Raw genomic sequence first — 17,694 nt, forward strand, 5'->3', positions numbered from 1 at the left:
ACATTTCTCCTGCTGCTCTTATTCAAAGTTCTTCCTGATCCATTTCATTTAAGGCCTTTCAAAGAGTTGCCCCTTCTCATCCAAAATATTTCTTTTAGGAGAGGTTCCTGCTGACCCCCCCTTTCCCCCCCCCCCAACATGATAAACAGGTTCCTGCACCCCAAAGTGTGTGTACAGTGTGTCCTGGTCCTGAGCCCCTATATAATTCGCAAAGAGGGATTCTGTCTCACACCCCAAGACTAACACAGACTATTGGGATCCTACTGACTGCCCCCAAATTGAGAGCTAAAAGGTAATCATGAGTAAGGAGCCTAGTCATTCAACCACACTCATTTTTCCTTAAAAAAATAAGGACCTAGTAGAGAGGGGTATATGGGAACTCCATATTTCCACTTTGCGGTGAACCTAAACCTGCTCTAAAAATAAAGTCTATATAGAAATAGAGATGTATATACCAAGGGGATACACGGTCTGGCTTCTGGGAATAAAGAGCACAACGGGAAACCAGATCATTTGGATGGAATATATAGATATAGGATGATGGTTTGGTAAAACTGGAAATCATAGGATCTTTAGTATGTAACTTGATACCTACTGTGGGTTGGCCACTTCCCTACATTTTTAATCACTTTATCCTCAACCCAACCCTAGCCTCATTATTTTTGTTTCATAGACCAAAGACCCGTAGATCAGAGTCAGTGATTGGCTCAGAGTCACCTAGCTGATGAGTGAGCGGCATAACCAAAAGTCACACTCAAGTCTTCTGACCTTATGCCCCTGGCTCTCCTCCCACCCCTGCTGCCCCTCACTTTGTACTTTATCTCCCAGACGAGGGAGCTTTCAAAGGGGCAAGTGCCCTGACCTAAAAATAGCTCATTTATCGAGCACTTAGTCAGCTGTACTCTGCTAAGCACTTTACACAGATTGCCTCTTAATCCTCACAGCAACCCTATGGTTACTATCATATCTACTTTTCAGATGAGGAAACAACTAAGACAGACTGTGATGTGTCGCAAGTCACACAACTAGTTGGTGATGGCGCCAACATGAGCCCTAGTAGTCTGGCTCCAGAGTGCAGACTAACTTCCACTGTCAGTAGGGGGATGGGGAGAGAATGCGGACATACCCTTAAAGGTCAAGTTGACAAGCCCTTGCCCACGCACCTGAAGGCACACTGAAGGGTGGTGGGTTCAATTCCTGGTCAAGGACACACACCTGGGTTGGGGGTTCAAGCTCCCACTCCTGTTGGGGGGTGTGCAAGAGGCAGCTAATTGATGTTTCTCTCTCATTGACGTTTCTAGCTATCTCCCTTTCTCTCTGTTAAAAATCAATAAAATATATTTTTAAAAAATCAAGTTAAAAATTTACACCTCATTGAATATAGGAGTAGAGAGAGAAAGAGCAGTTCAAGGTATGACTATCACTAAGCTAATTCTGGGGCCCCTTTCTTTGGACCTGAACTCCATGTCGGATGAGCTGGAGGTCAGGAGTCAAGATGTCACCCAATCCCACAGGAGCCATTGGCCCTGTCTGGATGGTCTTTGCATGGGGAAGAAGGGGGAGCTATCTGAAGTTCAAGCTCTCTCCTCCCTCCCCGGTGCTGCATGAGGGGTGTCATCTCACTCCCAAGATAACAGGGCCACCTCAACCCTCCTCCTGTGGCTATTCTGGGCTGTTGTCTGATCTCCCTTTCTTCCCCCAGCCCTGCTTCAGCCCTTCTTCTGGGAGTAGCGGGGTGGGGAGAAGCCCTGGAGAGGCTGAAAAGCAGGTGCTCGCTCCTCCCTCAGCACCAACAGTGAAAATCTGCCGCTGGAGCCCAGCCTTGGGTGGCCCAGCATGGAGGCAGTCACGGCACCGGAGGTGGCCCCAGGACCCACTCTGAAGGTGAAAGAAGCCAGCCCAGCAGATGCGAAAGAACCCCAGACTTCACCTCGACAGGGGGCCAGCAGCCCTATTCCTCAGCTCCTGGCCCCTCTAGAAGGTGACCGTGGGGTTAGGGAGGGTGGTGGGAGATGGGAGGATATTCCGACTCCCTGATGGCACCTCCTTAGGTTTATGCAGAGCTGATGATCTCAAGGGATGGGGACTTAGGACAGAGGAGCATTGGTTGGAGCTCTGCACCCCCTTCCTTGGTGGACTCTGACTTGATATTCATATGTCTCTGCTGGGTGTTTGATTTTTTTAGCTGAGAATTTGATAAATGGTGTGTGAGGCACTTAACAATGACTAATAATCTGCTAATGCTTTTACCTTTAAGAAATATCTATCACGGGGACTAGGAGGACCTGCTATACTAATGCCAGTCAGAAAGGGAATGAGGGTGAGATCGTGACTTAAAAGAGGGAAATGAAAAAGCTATAGTGACTGGAAGACTAAGTAGTGAATAATCCATGACACTCTGCCTTTCCCTGGGCAGTGCTGTGAGTCCAGAGCCTCACCCCCTCTGGCTCCCATAGGAAACCCCACTTCTCAGAATCTGAGCCCCATGGAAGCAGAGCCCTCCTGGGAGAAGCATGTGACTTCTTCTCCATGGTGGTCTCCCTGAGCCTCTTGGCAAAGAGGCATTTTTGAGCTAGGAGGTGGTGGGTACCCCTTCCAGTCCCTGATTCTCACCCCCTCTGCCGACAGCTCCGTGCTGCTCACCTGAGCCTAGCTGAGCTGACCAGAGGTGGAAGGAGAAATAGGGTACTAATTTCTTAAAAGCCATGGTTCAGGAGTGATTCTCATCAGTTTTACTCACATATCACTGGCAAGGGGCAGCCCCTTCTCAGAGATCATGATACTGTGGAAGAGATCATATAAATCTGTCACAGAGGTAGGGATGAGAGAATGGGATGTTTGAAATTCAGATTGTAGAGGGGCTGTAGTTACTGATCTAGACAATGACCAAGGAACAAAGGTAAAGCAGGGGAGGACAAAATTCCTGGAGGAGTAGCAGACGTGGTGTAAGGCCCGGTTGGAAAGATGGCTGTGGAAATCACCGGGAATCAGGACTGAAGCAGCGCTGGAGAGAATAACAGTGAGCCAGGGCGAAAGCCACCAGCAGAGAGGAAGACTACCGCAGGGAGGAGTGTAGTGCCTGAGATCTCTAAACAAGTCTCAGAAAAGTGTTGCCTATGTCTATGTCCTTTTATTTTTTTTCTGACCTTAATTTCATGGTCTTGTCCTTTACAAGATGTCCCTGAGGTCACATATGCCTTTCCCATCACACTCCTCCAGACAGGTTTCTGATAAGTCCAAGGCCACATTCTAAGCATCTGCTAATGTTTCTCTAAGAAATGCTGGTACTTTTGGGATCCCTGAAAATCTCTGGTTATGTTTCAAAGCCACGGTTCATCTTGTGCATTCGCCATCTTCTGGTAACCATTCACTGACACACACACTCAACACACACACACACACACACACACACACACACACACACACAGGCACATACCCCCTTCACTCTGCAAATGTGTCCATCTTGTTTCTTCGCTCTCCAGGCCATAATTCACAACATCAATTTGGACTACACAGCCCTTAGGGAACTGCTGGGGGAAAATTTTTTTAACCATGTGAAAGGAAATTATGAGAGGATATGAACAAATTTTCCCATGAGCAAAGAATAAGGAAATGGACATCAACTTCAGTGGGATGAAATTAGGGTGAACTAGAAGGAATTTTCTAATCAAGAAGAGTCAAGATTTTTAGACTTTAGATGGTCTTCACTACTAATTTCTAAGAAAAGAATTAGATAACGTCCTGTCTGAGAGAAACACAGCACTGAGAAAGACACAGCTCAGAGCCAATGGCTCTCAAAGGACTTTCAAAATGTCTTTCCCCCAAAATTCTATAAAGGGAGGAAACCAAACTGTGGCTGTCTCACATCTCATCTTAGAAAACCTCAGAAAACCTCGCTTCTGTTTTAGGGCTCTAGTCTTTGGTTCACATCCCTCCTGGCATCTGAGGAGGAGAAAGCCATGTTTCCTCAAGGTCAGTACAATTCACACCTCACTGGGCTATGGAGGTGTGAAGAGAGATGCCCTGAATAAGCCCTCCTATTAACATTCTCAGCAAAGGGTCAGATTGCTCTTGTTTGCAGGGAAGACAAGAAGGCTGGGTTGAGCTGGGGAAGTGCCTGTTGCTTGCTGCCCAGGCACCTGGAGCTGTCAAACACTCTTCTGCCACCTCCCACACTCTGTCAGCTGCTTTAGCCATCCTTTGCCCTGCAATGGGGACCTGGGAGCCTGCTGAAAGCCACATTCTCTCCTACTGAACCTCAGTTGGAGCATTCTAGTAACTTCAGTTTGTCCCCTGTCTACTTATCATTGTGTCAGGGAGTCTCACTTATAGGCAAAGAACTTCACAGGAGACCTGTGGGGAGGAGAAGACCACCATCCTGGCTGACAGCCTTTCTTCTCTCTCTGCCCCTGTTGGGATCCCCTCTGGATCTCAGGGCCATTCTGCTCCTCCTCCTCCTAATTCCCGTCTTAGCTTATGTGCCACACATAAACCCATTGCTTTAATGTTTCTCTGTATTTCCAGTGAAACTAAGCTAACACTTACCAAGGTATTTTTTTAAGAAACACCCGTGGGAACAGATACATGAGCACGCGCCCATCTACAGAAGCCTGTTTCTTCCCTGAAGTCTGAGCAGAGCAGAGCTCAGCAAGCACATCTTCTAGGCCTGACAGCTTGGGTTTTTTTTTCTTGTCTCAACCTTTTCAATTATTGAGGGTGTCCCTTATTTGCCACCTCCCTCCAAGGGCAAGATCACAGTCAGAGCCTTGACTTTGGTGCTCAGTCTCAGGTGGACGCTGGAGGACAGAAGTGTGGAGAGGTTTGCCATGTCAGATGGAGAAGCAGGAATCCCAGTCCAGCATAACTTCCCGACTAGACATGATACTCTCAGCAAATCTGTTTCTGTCTCCAAGCCCTTTCCTTCCAGTCTGCTCCTTGTGCTCAGCTAGGCTTTTCATAACACAGACATTCTGGAGGCTCCTCTCCAGCCCTCTCCCCAGCAAGTGTGAAGGGTGATTTCCCTACTCAACAGTGGGGAACCAAGCCCAACAAGATGAGGTTTTGAACCTTCTTTTTCAATTGCTGCCCTCTTTTTTCAGAAAACCCTTAAGTCATATCCGCCTGTTCTCAACTCCTTGGTGGCTTGCCAAGATGGCCCCAGGAGAGTAACAGATCGCACAAACACTTCTTCTGTTCTTCATGCTCCACCCCCTCCCAAACCGTCAAAGTCAAACAGAGGGCAAGCAGAGCAGGGTCATTCAGCTGCTTGGGCTCTGAGGCTGTCCTATTCCTACTGAGGCTAGCAGACCCTGAGCAGCTCAGGGAACGGGTACTCAGAGCACTGGAGGCCCTGACCCCCTTTGTTCCTGCAGGAGTGAAATGCAGTCTGAGACAGCACAACCCAAGTGAAAACATAAGGCACACAGCAGAAAAGGAAACTAGGTAAATAAAATGGACAGCGCGTGCTGAATGTCTGTGGTTATGTTCGTTTACAAAGGCCAGATGATCTTGAGATCGTAATGGGGGGAACTGTGGGAGTGAAATTGTTGGTCTCTAGACAACGATCTAAAGATTGAGGGGTAGCTGGGACCAGTTTGGCTCAGTGGATAGAGCGGCGGCCTGGGGACTGAAAGGTCCTGGGTTCGATTCTGGTCAAGGGCATGTACCTTGGTTGTGGGCACATCCCCAGTAGGGGGTGTGCAAGAGGCAGCTGATCGATGATTCTCTCTCATCGATATTTCTAACTCTCTATCCTTCTCTCTTCCTCTCTGTGAAAAATCAATAAAATATATTTTTTTAAAAATTTAAAGATTGAGGGGTAGAAAGAACAGAGCAGAACCACTATTTTATTTTAAATTTTGCAGTATATAATGTATATATTTAAACAGTTCAATTTATAGGTAAATGTACATTGGGGTGAATGCTTAGGAATGTATTAATAGAGAAATAAGTATTATAAAGAATTTGGAATCCCAATTGTGCTATGTGTGTGGAAGGGTAGGCTAGGGTGCCGGAGTGAATGTCCAACTGCTAGGAATGAATCGTTAGGGGAGGCTGGGAAGTTGGTGGAAACTGAGGCACTGCCACATTCCATTTAAGAGGATAGCAGCAGGGGGACTATATGTGCCTGGAAAAGGAGGAGACAGGAGCCCCCAAAAGGCTGGAAAATGGTGTCTGTCTTAGCTGGGCCCCCAAGGGAACACAGGTGGGATGTTTGCATTTTCTCAGTCAAGGCAGCCTGAGGCCAAGGAGAGAAATTACACCTGGTCATTTTCCAAACCTTACACTCAGCACTTTCCTGAGCATCTCCTGTCTTCATTCTAGAAGCCAATAAACATGATCTAATCTCTCTTTTCACTGGGAGACCAAGGGTAAGTAAGCAGTGGATCTAGTATGTCCCAGATTCTGTTTGTACAAAGTGATCCTCCACACTGTGGAAGATCACTGTGCAGGCACTGAGCCGGGCATCCATGCAGAGGACTGCACCCAGACGCTAGCAACCTGTGCAATGACACCAGTGCTGTCTGAGTGGGTCTAGGGAGCTGCCTTTGCCTCAGGAAGGGAAAGCTTTCTCCTCGGGTCTGGCACCAACCTGGGGGGCAGGGCTGACACTTGGAGGTCAGGATTAACATTGAAAGTGGCCTTGACAAAAGGAGTGCTGTTAAGGATAAATGTAGCAAAAGGGTGGAAAGACAAACCACACAGACTGGACTTGTCTGTACACAGACAGAAAAAAGAAATCTTAGTTGATGGAAAGTCAGGAGTTGCTAGTTATAAATTAACAGAAGCATCAGGTTCCACTCAGGGGCTCTTGCTGCCAAGACTGGCGCTCTCTAGAGCAGTGGTCGGCAAACTCCTTAGTCACAGAGCCAAATATCAACAGTACAACAGTTGACATTTGAGAGCCAAATTTTTTTAACTTAAACTTCTTCTAATGCCACTTCTTATCCAGGCTCTGGTATTTTGTGGAAGAGCCACACTGAAGGGGCCAAAGAGCCGATTGTGGCTTGCGAGCTGCAATTTGCCGACCACGGCTCTACAGCAGTGTTTCCCAAAGTGTGGTATGCGTACCCCCAGGGGTATGGGAAGAGATTGGTGGCAGTAAACGTTGCACCAGAGTTTGGTGGAGGTATGCACTGCACCGTGCTATCAAAAGTTTGGGAAACACTGCTCTAGAGGATCCTTTAGCCAGTTGTTTGTCCCTACACCCCAGCAAGATGATAGGAGCAATCTTCCCATTCCCTATGCGAGAACTTAATTTGCTAAGCCTGGGTCACCTACCCATGGAGCACAGCTGAAGGCAGTACCCACTCCCTCTGAGCACCACTCTTCCCACCAGAAGAGGCTCACCACCCCATTCTCTCTTTCCATCACTCAGAGCAACCTAAGATCTGGTTACCTCGGGCGCTGAGGCAGACCTACATCCGCAAGGTTGGGGACACTGTGAACCTACGAATTCCATTCCAGGTGATCATACCCCAGCCCCACGCGGGGTCCATGGCTGATTTGGAAACAGATACCAAGAGTCCTACTAGCAGTAGGGCAGTTGCCCTGGTCTTGAATGAAGGGAGCCATATCACCAGAAGTCTGAGGCCAAATGGGCCTTCCATCTGCACTCCTGGGGGTGGGATGGGTTGGGCCCCATGTGATGAGGTGAGTCTAATCCAAGTCCTTTGGTCTGCAGAGGTCTAGGAGCTCTCAGCTGGGAGGGCTCGTGGGAGTTTGGGCAGCTATTGTTAGTCCCAGCTGCCCTGCATGTCCATGACCTAAACTCACAGAGGGTGGGAGACTCAAAGCTCCCCTTTTTCCCATGATCCTTAGGCTGTTGCTGAAAGACGGAAGTCTCCTGGGAGAGCCCACCAATCTCTAACTCAAGGAATTTATAGCTGCAAATCAAGTCACCATGTGGAACTGGGGGGAGGGCCAAGAGGCCTCCTGGGGCTGCTCACAGCCTTATCCCTATTTCTCAGGGCAAACCCAAACCTCGAGCCACCTGGACACATAACAGCTGTGCCTTGGATGCCAGTCGTGTGAGTGTGCGGAATGGGGAGCAGGACTCCATCCTCTTCATCCGAGAAGCCCAACGTGCTGACTCAGGTCGCTACCAGCTCAGTGTGCAGCTGGGCGGGCTAGAGGCCACTGCCACCATTGACCTCTTGGTGATCGGTACGTTGGGGAGAGCACCAGATGGGGTGGTCCTCAGGGGCTCCCTCTCCAGGCATCATAGAGAGCTGGGGACACGCTGAGTGTGGGACACAAGTAGATGGAGGGAGGAGTAGCTGAGCAGAGGAGAAGGGGCACTCCTGAAGCCATTTCCACGCATGCGAGTTGTACCATGCCCTGTGCCATGCTTGGCCCTTTCAGAGAGGCCAGGCCCTCCTCAGAGTATCAAGTTGGTGGACGTTTGGGACTCCAATGCTACCCTGGAGTGGACACCTCCCGGAGACACAGGCAATGCGGAACTCCTGGGATACACGGTGCAGAAGGCTGACACAAAATCTGGGGTGAGGCCCAGCGGGGAGGGAGGAGGGGAAGGAGGCATAGCATATTCTGGAATGGGGCTCTGATAGCTCCACATGGTGGGCTAAAGTGGATTGAGTTCACAAAACAGGTGTCTCACTCACGGCATCTTCTTGGGACCCCAAAGCTGTGGTTCACAGTGCTGGAGCGTTATCACCGCACCAGCTTCACAGTCTCCAACCTTATCATCGGCAACTCCTATGTATTTCGAGTCTTTGCTGAGAACCAGTGTGGGCTCAGTGAGACAGCCCCCATCACTGCCGACCTTGCCCACATCCAGAAAGCAGGTAAGGTGCAAAGACCCTGAGCTGGGAAGTGAAGGATAAAGACTTGCAGGAGGATGGAGATCTCAGGCACTACATCAGGGCCTTTCTTGGTCACCCTAGTTACTGTTTACAAGACAAAGGGGTTTGCCCAGCGAGATTTCTCTGAAGCTCCAAAGTTCACCCAGCCTCTCGTGAACTGCACTACAGTCACCGGCTACGACACCCAGCTCTTCTGCAGTGTCCGTGCCTCTCCCAAGGTGAATGGGGAGTTTTATGGGTGGCTTTGCCATGCTGCTTCCTGTGCCTGCTCTAACCATAGCTATATCAAAGAGCATTCCAACCAGAACGTTTGTTCCAATCTGCCTCTTCCAAAACAGGTCCCATAGGAACAGTAAGGGCACTTGGAGTCCAAAATAGGCCAATGTGGAAAATATTCCCAGTATTCCTTTTAGTGTTTGTTCCTCATGTATGGAGATGTCACTTTCTGACTGGCTGGCAATTGGGAATTAGCTCCAAAGCTGTGTGTCTCTCTGGCAGGGGTCATGGAGTCCCATTGGTTTCTCCTTACTCCCCCACTGCATCTCTTCTGATCAGGGCCATGCACATTTGAGCTGCCTAAAATTGAGCCTTTGGCCACAACTCTGAGCAAGGTTCTCTATTTGCAACCTACTCACTCCATATGTGGCATAGAAGCCTTTACCAAGTACCCTTTGTGTACTAGTACTGCGTCAGATTATGTGGCCATAAGACCTCAGAAAGAAAAAACCAGTAAGTCAACTTTAGAAACTAGTTTCTAACCAGAGGGACAAATGTAATCCCCGAGTCAACAGTGGGAAAGAATATGAATGACTCAATAATGTATATGCAAAGAAGAGGCAAATCTGACACCCAGTTCTTCTGATCCATAAAGGGGCTGCTTGAGCAGGATAGAAGAGAAGTGATCACTTTTCTTTTAGTCAGGAATACTTGATGAGCAAGGCAATGTTTAAGGTGCTCTTTTCAACCAAGAGAAGGAGTGTGGAGGCTGTTGAGGATACTGGAGGGGGAACCCATTCCTAAATATAAGGGATAGAGACTACCCAGAGGCCATTATCTCTTCTAGATCCCTGTACCATCTGTTCCTAAACGCTACTCTGGCCGGCATGTCCCCAAATATTGTAGGCAGTGTCTCAGAGACTGAGCACAGAAAGAACAATTGGTTCTTACCACCCCTTGATACACCCTCATCCTTATCTTCTAGCCGAAGATTATCTGGCTGAGGAACAACATGGATATCCAAGGCAACCCCAAGTACAGAGCCCTCACTTATTTGGGAATCTGCTCACTGGAAATCCGCAAGCCTGGTCCTTTTGATGGGGGCATCTACACCTGCAAGGCGGTTAACCCCCTAGGGGAGGCGTCCGTGGACTGTCGGGTGGATGTGATGAGTAAGGGCAGTACTGATGCCTTCGGGTGCAGTCATTTCCTTTCTCCACAGATAAAAAAGTTGAGGCAGAGACACAAGCCTAGATGGAAAAGGGCTTAATTTGCTTCCCCATTCAGGCCCTTTCATCAAAGTCAACATCAGGATGTATATAATTCTACAATTAGAAAGAGTTGCTATTTCAATTTTGCAAAAGAGAAACTAAATGTACAAGGAGGTGATTGATTACTCAAGATTTCCAATGTTGGTTAATTGAGGAGTTGGCACTATGGTGGAAAGAGCCCAAGTTTCCTGGTCCTCACCCAGATCACTTTAAACACACACATACACACACACACACACACACACACACACACACACACACACACATCAATCTTCTGACCCCATCCAAGAAACCTGCAACTGTTTATTGGGCTTTTAAACAAACCAGAGAACTTTGCCCGCTGGTTTGCTAAAAGAAAATATTGTACATCTCTCTACCTCTCTTCTACTGCCACCTTGTTCAGATCTCCATCATTGCATTTAGCACTTTTTTATAATTATCAATTTACTGATCTGTTTCCCCCTTAAACTATGAGCACTATGAGGGTGGACAATTTTATCTGCCTTTGTCTCCTCCACTGCCACCCCAGCATTGAGCCCCGTTTCTGACACACAACAGACACTCTTTAACTGTGTGTAGGATGAATTACATATCCTATTCTTCTCTATGCATAAACTACTCATTAGCATCGTGGACTCCCCCAAAAAACAGAGAAGCATTCCCCTTCCCAGGACTCTGAGAGAAGGTTTCCCAGAGATTTCTGAGATATTGACATTGGAAAATGTCTGAATTCTTGCAGCTCCTCTTTGAGACTCCCTAAGAGGACATGGACAACCCCTGAGGAAGGTAAGGAGAGAGAAACAGGTGTCTGAATGTTTCATGTTTCTGGCTAGTGTTGTTGAGACATGGGCAGATGTGAATTTCTGAGCTTTCAATTCTATCATTCTCATGGAGGAAATTTATCATAGATGAGATCTATTTTTGCCACATGCTTTATCTATACTACTCAAGTTCATGATGGGAATTTATGCTCCTCTGAAGAAGAGTGATAGCATCTGCCTAATTGTCAGAGGGATCTGTGGGAGGGAGGTGGGCAGATGCTGTAAGAAAAGATGTCAAAGGAATAATCAGGAATAGAGGATGGGCAAGGGTCACCACCACCACATGGTGGCAGCAAGGGAAAGGAGAAGGAAGCTGCTCTTCGGTATCATAAGCATGGTGAAAAACAGATCCAGTGCCTGTTTTTTTTGTTGTTCTTGTTTTTTTACTTTGAAGTTTATGAATTCCTTCTCCTGCAAGAGGATAATTAAAAATATGGGTATGTGATTCTAAGCAGCACATTACAAGCAAATGGCAACTCAGATCATTGTTTAGAATTTGATAGCACCTTCAGATTCTAAACCATTCACAGTAGAAATGTTGTGTACAAACTAATGAGTGAGGTGAAAGAGAAGCTCATGAGAGAATTAAAGAGAATGGGTTCCCAATGTCTCTGCTGACTTGCAGCTCCTGGCTGATAAAAATTGAGAATGAATTCAATCCCAAGAGCTTATCATTGATAAATAGCAAATGAAAACCCTTAGGGATGCATTAAAGTACAAACTTCTCAGAAGAACTCTCTCTGCCAGTTGGCTTGCAAACACAGTTTTCTTGCTATCCCTCGGGTCCCTCTCGGTGTCAGTATTGTGTTGGGTTAGTGTTAGTCTTCTTAGTGTTGTTTGTCCTTTTACCTGTCTCCCAGCCAGTGCCCAGCAATGAGGCAGGGTAAGTAGAGAATTCATACCACCCTGTATGTGCTCTGGCTGCTGGCTGTTATGGCATAACAAACTCTCTCTTTTCTGTGCCTCCAGGAAGCCTGACTGTGCCAAGATTGTGTTCTTAAGGAGCTTCAGTACAGCATCTGGTTTGCACCGATCTAAATAAATGGGAGGCTCCTCAGTGCATAAGTGTCCATCTGTTTGTGCCTTCCCATGTAGAAAAACCATTTAGAAAGTTGGAGTTCTTTAGCAAGACTATTTGCAATTTCAAAAAACCTCAGATTCCTCATTCTCTTCTGATATCCACTTTTGCTTCTGATATCCACTTTCTCTTCCACATAGGTTTCTAATATTGTCCTTGTTCCTAGACAGTGTATGACAGAACTCAGTTCAACTCTATACAGTACCAGGTACTGAAGAGATGCTGAAGATCACTTGCCTTTTCCTCTCTGGGCTTTCCAGTACAAGTTGGATAACTACAGAAGGCACAGCCAGACAGCAGGACACGTAAATACATAGCTAGCTAATTAGGACAGAACATTAAAACTTGAGGGCTTGGAGATACTGAAGAAATTGTAGTGTATTCTTATTAAGCCCCAGGGAAAGAATTAAGGTGAGGTGTTCTTGCTTACATTTGTTTTTATTCTTATAACAAATAACATATTAAATGCATTCTCTGATGGAATCTGCAAAAGATAGCAACAATCCCTCCCATCCTAGGTTGGGCATGGTGATCTTCTTATCAAGAGTTAGCATTGCTGCCGAAACCGATTTGGCTCAGTGGTAGAGCGTTGGCCTGCAGACTGAAAGGTCCCGGGTTTGATTCCGGTCAAGGGCATGTACCTGGGTTGCGGGCACATCCCCAGTAGGGGGTGTGCAAGAGGCAACTGGTCGATGTTTCTCTCTCATCGACGTTTCTAGCTCTCTATCTCTCTCCCTTCCTCTCTGTGAAAAATCAATAAAATATATATTAAAAAAAAAAAAAAAAGAGTTAGTATTGCCCTGTTTGGGTAGCTCAGTTGGTTAGAGCATCATCCTGATTCCAAGGTTATGGGTTCGATCCCCAGACAAGATACACACAAGAATCACCAATGAATGCCTAAGTGGAACAGATTCCTCTTTCAACAACAAATCGTTGTTTCTCTGTTTCTTTCTTTCTCTATCTCTCTGCTCTCCCTCCTGCTCCTTCACTCTCACCTTCTTATCTCCTCCCTACTTCCATTCCTCTCTCTTTTTCTAAAATCATTTTTTTTTTTTAAAAAGAGTTGGCATCTATTTCTCTTCCTCATGAATCTGGGCTGACTATGCAACCTGCTTTGACTAAAAGGATGTAGCAGAAATGATGCTGGAACAGTTCTAGACCTTAAGGAGTCTAGTAGTTTCTGCTTGTTTTTGCAAGTTGGCTCTCATGTGAAGAATTTCAGGATAGATTACTGAATTATTAGAGGCCACATCCAGGACATCCCAACCCTAGCTGACTGACAGTACCAAGGCTCTAGACACCAGGACTCTTGGACATTTCAGCTATAGTCAAGCCCAGTCTACTCCTTGTAGAGTAGAGACTAATTGTCCCTGCAGAGCCCTGCCCAAATTATAAATAATGAGATCAATGGGTGCTTTTTTCAAGCCACTGAATATTGGGGTGATTTGTTACACACCGTAATAGGGTGGGGCAAAAGTGGCTTTGTCATTGTGAGTAGGCAAAAACAGTTTATTCTTGTATTGTTATTATTGTATTTTTTCCATATGAATAACTGTAAATCTACATTTGTCCCACTCTGTATATAACGCAAACAGCCTTCTATGTAGCAGTCATTGAACTAAGAGCTTTGTCTCTTTCATATTCATTTTATAAATGAGTAAACTGAAGCTCATAAGTTATTCCAAGTATGCAGGTGGTAGTAACAGAGCTAGCATTTGACCAGGTGGTAGTAACAGAGCTAGCATTTGAACCAGGTGGTAGTAACAGAGCTAGGATTTGAATACCTCACACAACCTGCAGCCTTCTTTATTTTCTTTCCTCTCTTTCACTCAGTGATCCTCACTGTAATACATATAGGCTTAAGAAAGAGCCGGGACCGGTTTGGCTCAATGGATAGAGCGTCGGCTTGGGGACTGAAGGGTCCCGGGTTCGATTCCGGTCAGGGGCATGTACCTTGGTTGCAGGCATATCTCCAGCAGGGGCTGTGCGAGAGGCAGCTGATCGATGACTCTCTCTCATCGATGTTTCTAACTCTCTATCTCTCCCTTCCTCTCTGTACAAAATCAATATTCGATAAAATATATTAAAAAAAAAAAAAAAGAAAGAAAAGATTTCCAGGATCTAGTAAATATTAGGCAAGGTTTTGAGTAGGAAGGAGCTGTATTGCTGAGAAGAGTCTGTTCAGAACAAAGGCCTATTTTAAATTGAGGCAAAGTATCTATTCCAGCCTCTCTCAACTGAAGTTCTATGAGAATTAAGTGCTAATGCCCCAAGGCATCCATTGTATCTCATAAAGTAACTTCTTCCTATGCATCTAGAACATGACTAGTTATGTACCATCCTTGAGAAAATTGAGAAAAGTCACATAAATCATTTGTAGGGTGTAATGCACGTAACCCCTTCTGAGACTGAGGGGCAGAGACCAGAGACAACCAGTCATGTACACAATGGCCAAGAGGGAGCTCCAACCAAGCAGGGCCTACGTCAGGAGGGAGTGAATGCCCATCAATGATACCCTCAGGATCCCAGCCAGACCTCTGGCCTTAGCCCACAGTCCCATGCTGCTGCTGTTTGTTAAAATGCTCAAGGGCCATCCCTTAAAGTTCATACATTCTTAACCTTCATGGGGAAGGAATAAAATATGCACACTGAACAAGAATCGCAGTCATAGTTACTCTTTCTGCATTCAAGGAGAACTGCAATGGAATCCTTAATTTCTTCATTTATGCATTCAACACTGTGGAGTGTCTTCTGATTTAAGACCTACCATGTGCCTGGAAGGGGGTGTAATTTCTTCATTAATTCACTTATTTATCATTTATCCACCTGTTCATAAGTATACACCATTTGGGGTTGAGTTGAGGGGGACCAATAGTTCCCAGATTAGCAGCTATAATATGCCGAGTGAAGAATTATTGTACCTAAAAATCTGTTTTTCTGACCTTGTTGTCATTTGAAAGAGAAAGTAGTTCCATTGTTTCTGTTTTGTTTTAAATAAGAGAACACTTATTTGTAAAATCACAGAGCTAGAAAAAGTAATTCCTAGAAGAAATGGGCTTAGGAACCAAGTTATAGAGATAAAGGAAGGGCTCTTGGAGCTTGGGAGCGAGGAAGGTAATGGTACGCATGGGGGGAGGGAAAGGCAGGCATGCTCCAGGGAGAGCTTTCAAAATCATCATTTGGCGATAAAAATTTGAAGATGAGTTTCCTTAGGATAAACTAACTTCCAATTTTCTAAAACTGCTTCCCCTGCCTACCTGAAGGTGGGTGAAGAAGTAAGTGCAGCGTTTCCCCTCTCAGCTGTTCCTAGGGGAAGAAAAAAGTACAGTTAATTAACAGCTTCTTTCCCCCAAATCTCCACTTTGCCACGGAGGGAGGGAGGCATCTGGCTCTGGCTTCCCCACCTCCACAGAACCTGAGTCCTACAGGCAACTAAAATTCCACATTCACCCACAAACCTGGGGAAAAGAAGCCATCCTTCTCGCTCAGGTCTTCCTCACCTAAGCTTGTGGGTTCTGAGCCTCCCCACCCTTTCCCCGATCACTCCATTAAATTCCAAGGCTCCTTTGCTCCCTGGGGCATTTTTTTACAGCAACAGCTTATTCTTGCAAACCTCACCATCTCAACTGTACCATTGAAAACCAGGAAGCAGACAAAAAAAAAAAAAAAAAAAAAAAAAAAAAAAAAAAAAAAAAAAAAAAAAAAAAAAAAAAAAAAAAAGCCCACAAATGGCCCAAATAATAGTCACAAGTGCTGGAGTCTCAAGTTCAGCAGGGGTGGGGAACGCGGCCCGCATAAGACCCCTGAAATCATTTGGTCTGGCCCTGCCAAGGCATTAAGGGCAAGTTAATTAAATATTTGACCAAATACACCAGGCTAGTTTTTAAGTGGGTAATTTTGCATGGCCCGGGAATGATGTTATAAATATCAACTGGCCCTTGGTTGAAAAAAAAGGTTCCCCACCCCTGGTTTACAGGAAAACTTTTTGGCCACTTTTAGGACAAAAATCTTTAGAACATTTCTGAGAAGCTCTGTTGACTTGTGGCCCCGTTTATTCCCAGACAACATCTGGGAACAACAGAGAGAAGATCCCAAATAAGGAGGCTTCAGGGGTTTCTGAACACAGCTTTGAGTTTAGAGGGAGTAAGTTACAACCCCCCCCCCCCCCAAAAAAAAAAGCTCCTAGGCACACGGAATAAAACGTGATATTCATAAGTATGCTCTGAATCATATCACTGCCAGGATCTTCCCTTCATAGAAAACCCAGGGGCCAAATATAAAAATAGGTTCAAGCCTGCCTCCCAGGTACACCCAGGAGTCAGGGCTGGATTTGAACCCAATTCTCCCTGTCCTTAAAGCCCCCCACCCTTTTTTTTTTTCTTTTCCATCACATTTACTTTATTTTTTGAGTTATTTTATTTTTCAATCACAATGGAAATTTAATATTATTAGTTTCAGGTATATAGCATGGTGGTTAGATATTTATATAACTTACTAGAGGCCTGGAGCACAGATTTGTGCAGGGTCCCTCAGCCTGGCCTGTGCCCTCTCACAACCTGGGAGATGTCCAGCTGCTGATTTATTTATACACACACACACACACACACACACACACACAGGATCAGGCCTAAACGGGCAGTGGGACATCCTCCAAAGGATGTAGCAGTGCACCAAACAGCAGGCAGCCAGGGAGGAGCCTGAGCCAGCTGTGCCTGCCCACTGGTTAACTGCCCCCTTAGCTACACTTGGCAGCAGTGAGCCTGGCTTCTGGCTGAGCGGTGCTCCCCCTGTGGGAGCACACTGACCACCAGGGGGCAGCTCCTGTGTTGAGCTTCTGCCCCCTAGTGGTCAGTGCGCATCACAGCGACGGGTCGTTGGGTCGGAATTGTCTCTTAAGCTTTTCTGTATCTATAGATGAGGTGAGCGCCCCCTAAGTCTAGTCCCACCTGGCCCCCTGCATAGCTATACCACGGCCTCGCTCCCTGTGCTGCAGTTCACACGCGGTGGCTATCCTGTAACTGCCACCTGGCCGTTGCTGTCTTCACACCTTGGCTGCCTCGGGTTCTGAACATTCTGCTTCAAAAGCCGTGGGAGCTGTCTTGTCCTCCTCAGACAACCTCAACATACCTAACTTGCGCATGTTTAGGTGTTTCTGTACCAGGAAAGTCACCCATGAGGCAATCTGGCAAAAGCGGCGCGGGCACGAGGCGGGAGCCCACGGAAACGGATTTCCTCAGGCGGAGCGTTCGTTCCAGGGCCCGCAGCCGCGAGGGGCGGCAGGTGACCGCGGGGGTCCCGGAGCCACAACCCGGGCTCCTCCAAGCAAAACGAGGAGACGGAAAAGAGGGGGCGACCGGGACCAAACCCTACAGTCCTCGTCGCGGGAGACCCCCGGCGCACGCGCGCGCGCCCCCGGCGCCCCCGCGGCAGACCCCCGGATGCAGTCTTTCTCGGAACCGCTCTCCAGCCCGCCCCCACGGGCA

At 46.8% G+C, this 17,694-nt stretch overlaps 1 protein-coding gene and 1 long non-coding RNA gene across 4 annotated transcripts in view; one reads left to right on the forward strand and one right to left on the reverse strand.

Annotated features, from left to right (window-relative positions):
* LOC118727430 overlaps nt 1-17,630 on the reverse strand; it is a 64,910-nt gene extending 47,280 nt beyond the window's left edge. Inside the window, exons 1-2 of one of the 2 annotated variants that reach the window (XR_006742584.1) lie at nt 17,339-17,630; nt 15,469-15,517 (exon numbers count right to left, since the gene is read on the reverse strand). This is a non-coding gene — a long non-coding RNA (uncharacterized LOC118727430). Of the gene's footprint in view, nt 1-15,224; nt 15,518-17,338 lie in introns of those variants that run through there. The other variant, XR_004990584.2, reaches the window with a different exon arrangement.
* On the forward strand, nt 1,372-12,193 carry MYBPHL (myosin binding protein H like). Of its 2 annotated transcripts, none has more exons than XM_036453223.2 (9): nt 1,372-1,981; nt 7,379-7,467; nt 7,971-8,166; nt 8,365-8,504; nt 8,612-8,807; nt 8,907-9,043; nt 10,027-10,213; nt 11,052-11,098; nt 12,103-12,193. In XM_036453223.2, exons 1-8 carry the CDS (start codon nt 1,837-1,839, stop codon nt 11,060-11,062), a joined length of 1,101 nt encoding a protein of 366 aa, XP_036309116.1. In that variant the 5' UTR covers nt 1,372-1,836; the 3' UTR covers nt 11,063-11,098; nt 12,103-12,193. The 2 variants fall into 2 exon arrangements, with proteins under 2 accessions (XP_036309116.1, XP_036309117.1); XM_036453224.2 differs by having other exon boundaries at nt 1,373-1,981; nt 8,648-8,807.
* Nucleotides 17,631-17,694: the final 64 nt, after the last annotated feature.

This window comes from Pipistrellus kuhlii, unplaced genomic scaffold, assembly GCF_014108245.1.
Source record: "Pipistrellus kuhlii isolate mPipKuh1 unplaced genomic scaffold, mPipKuh1.p scaffold_m20_p_24, whole genome shotgun sequence".
Lineage (NCBI taxonomy): Eukaryota > Metazoa > Chordata > Mammalia > Chiroptera > Vespertilionidae > Pipistrellus > Pipistrellus kuhlii.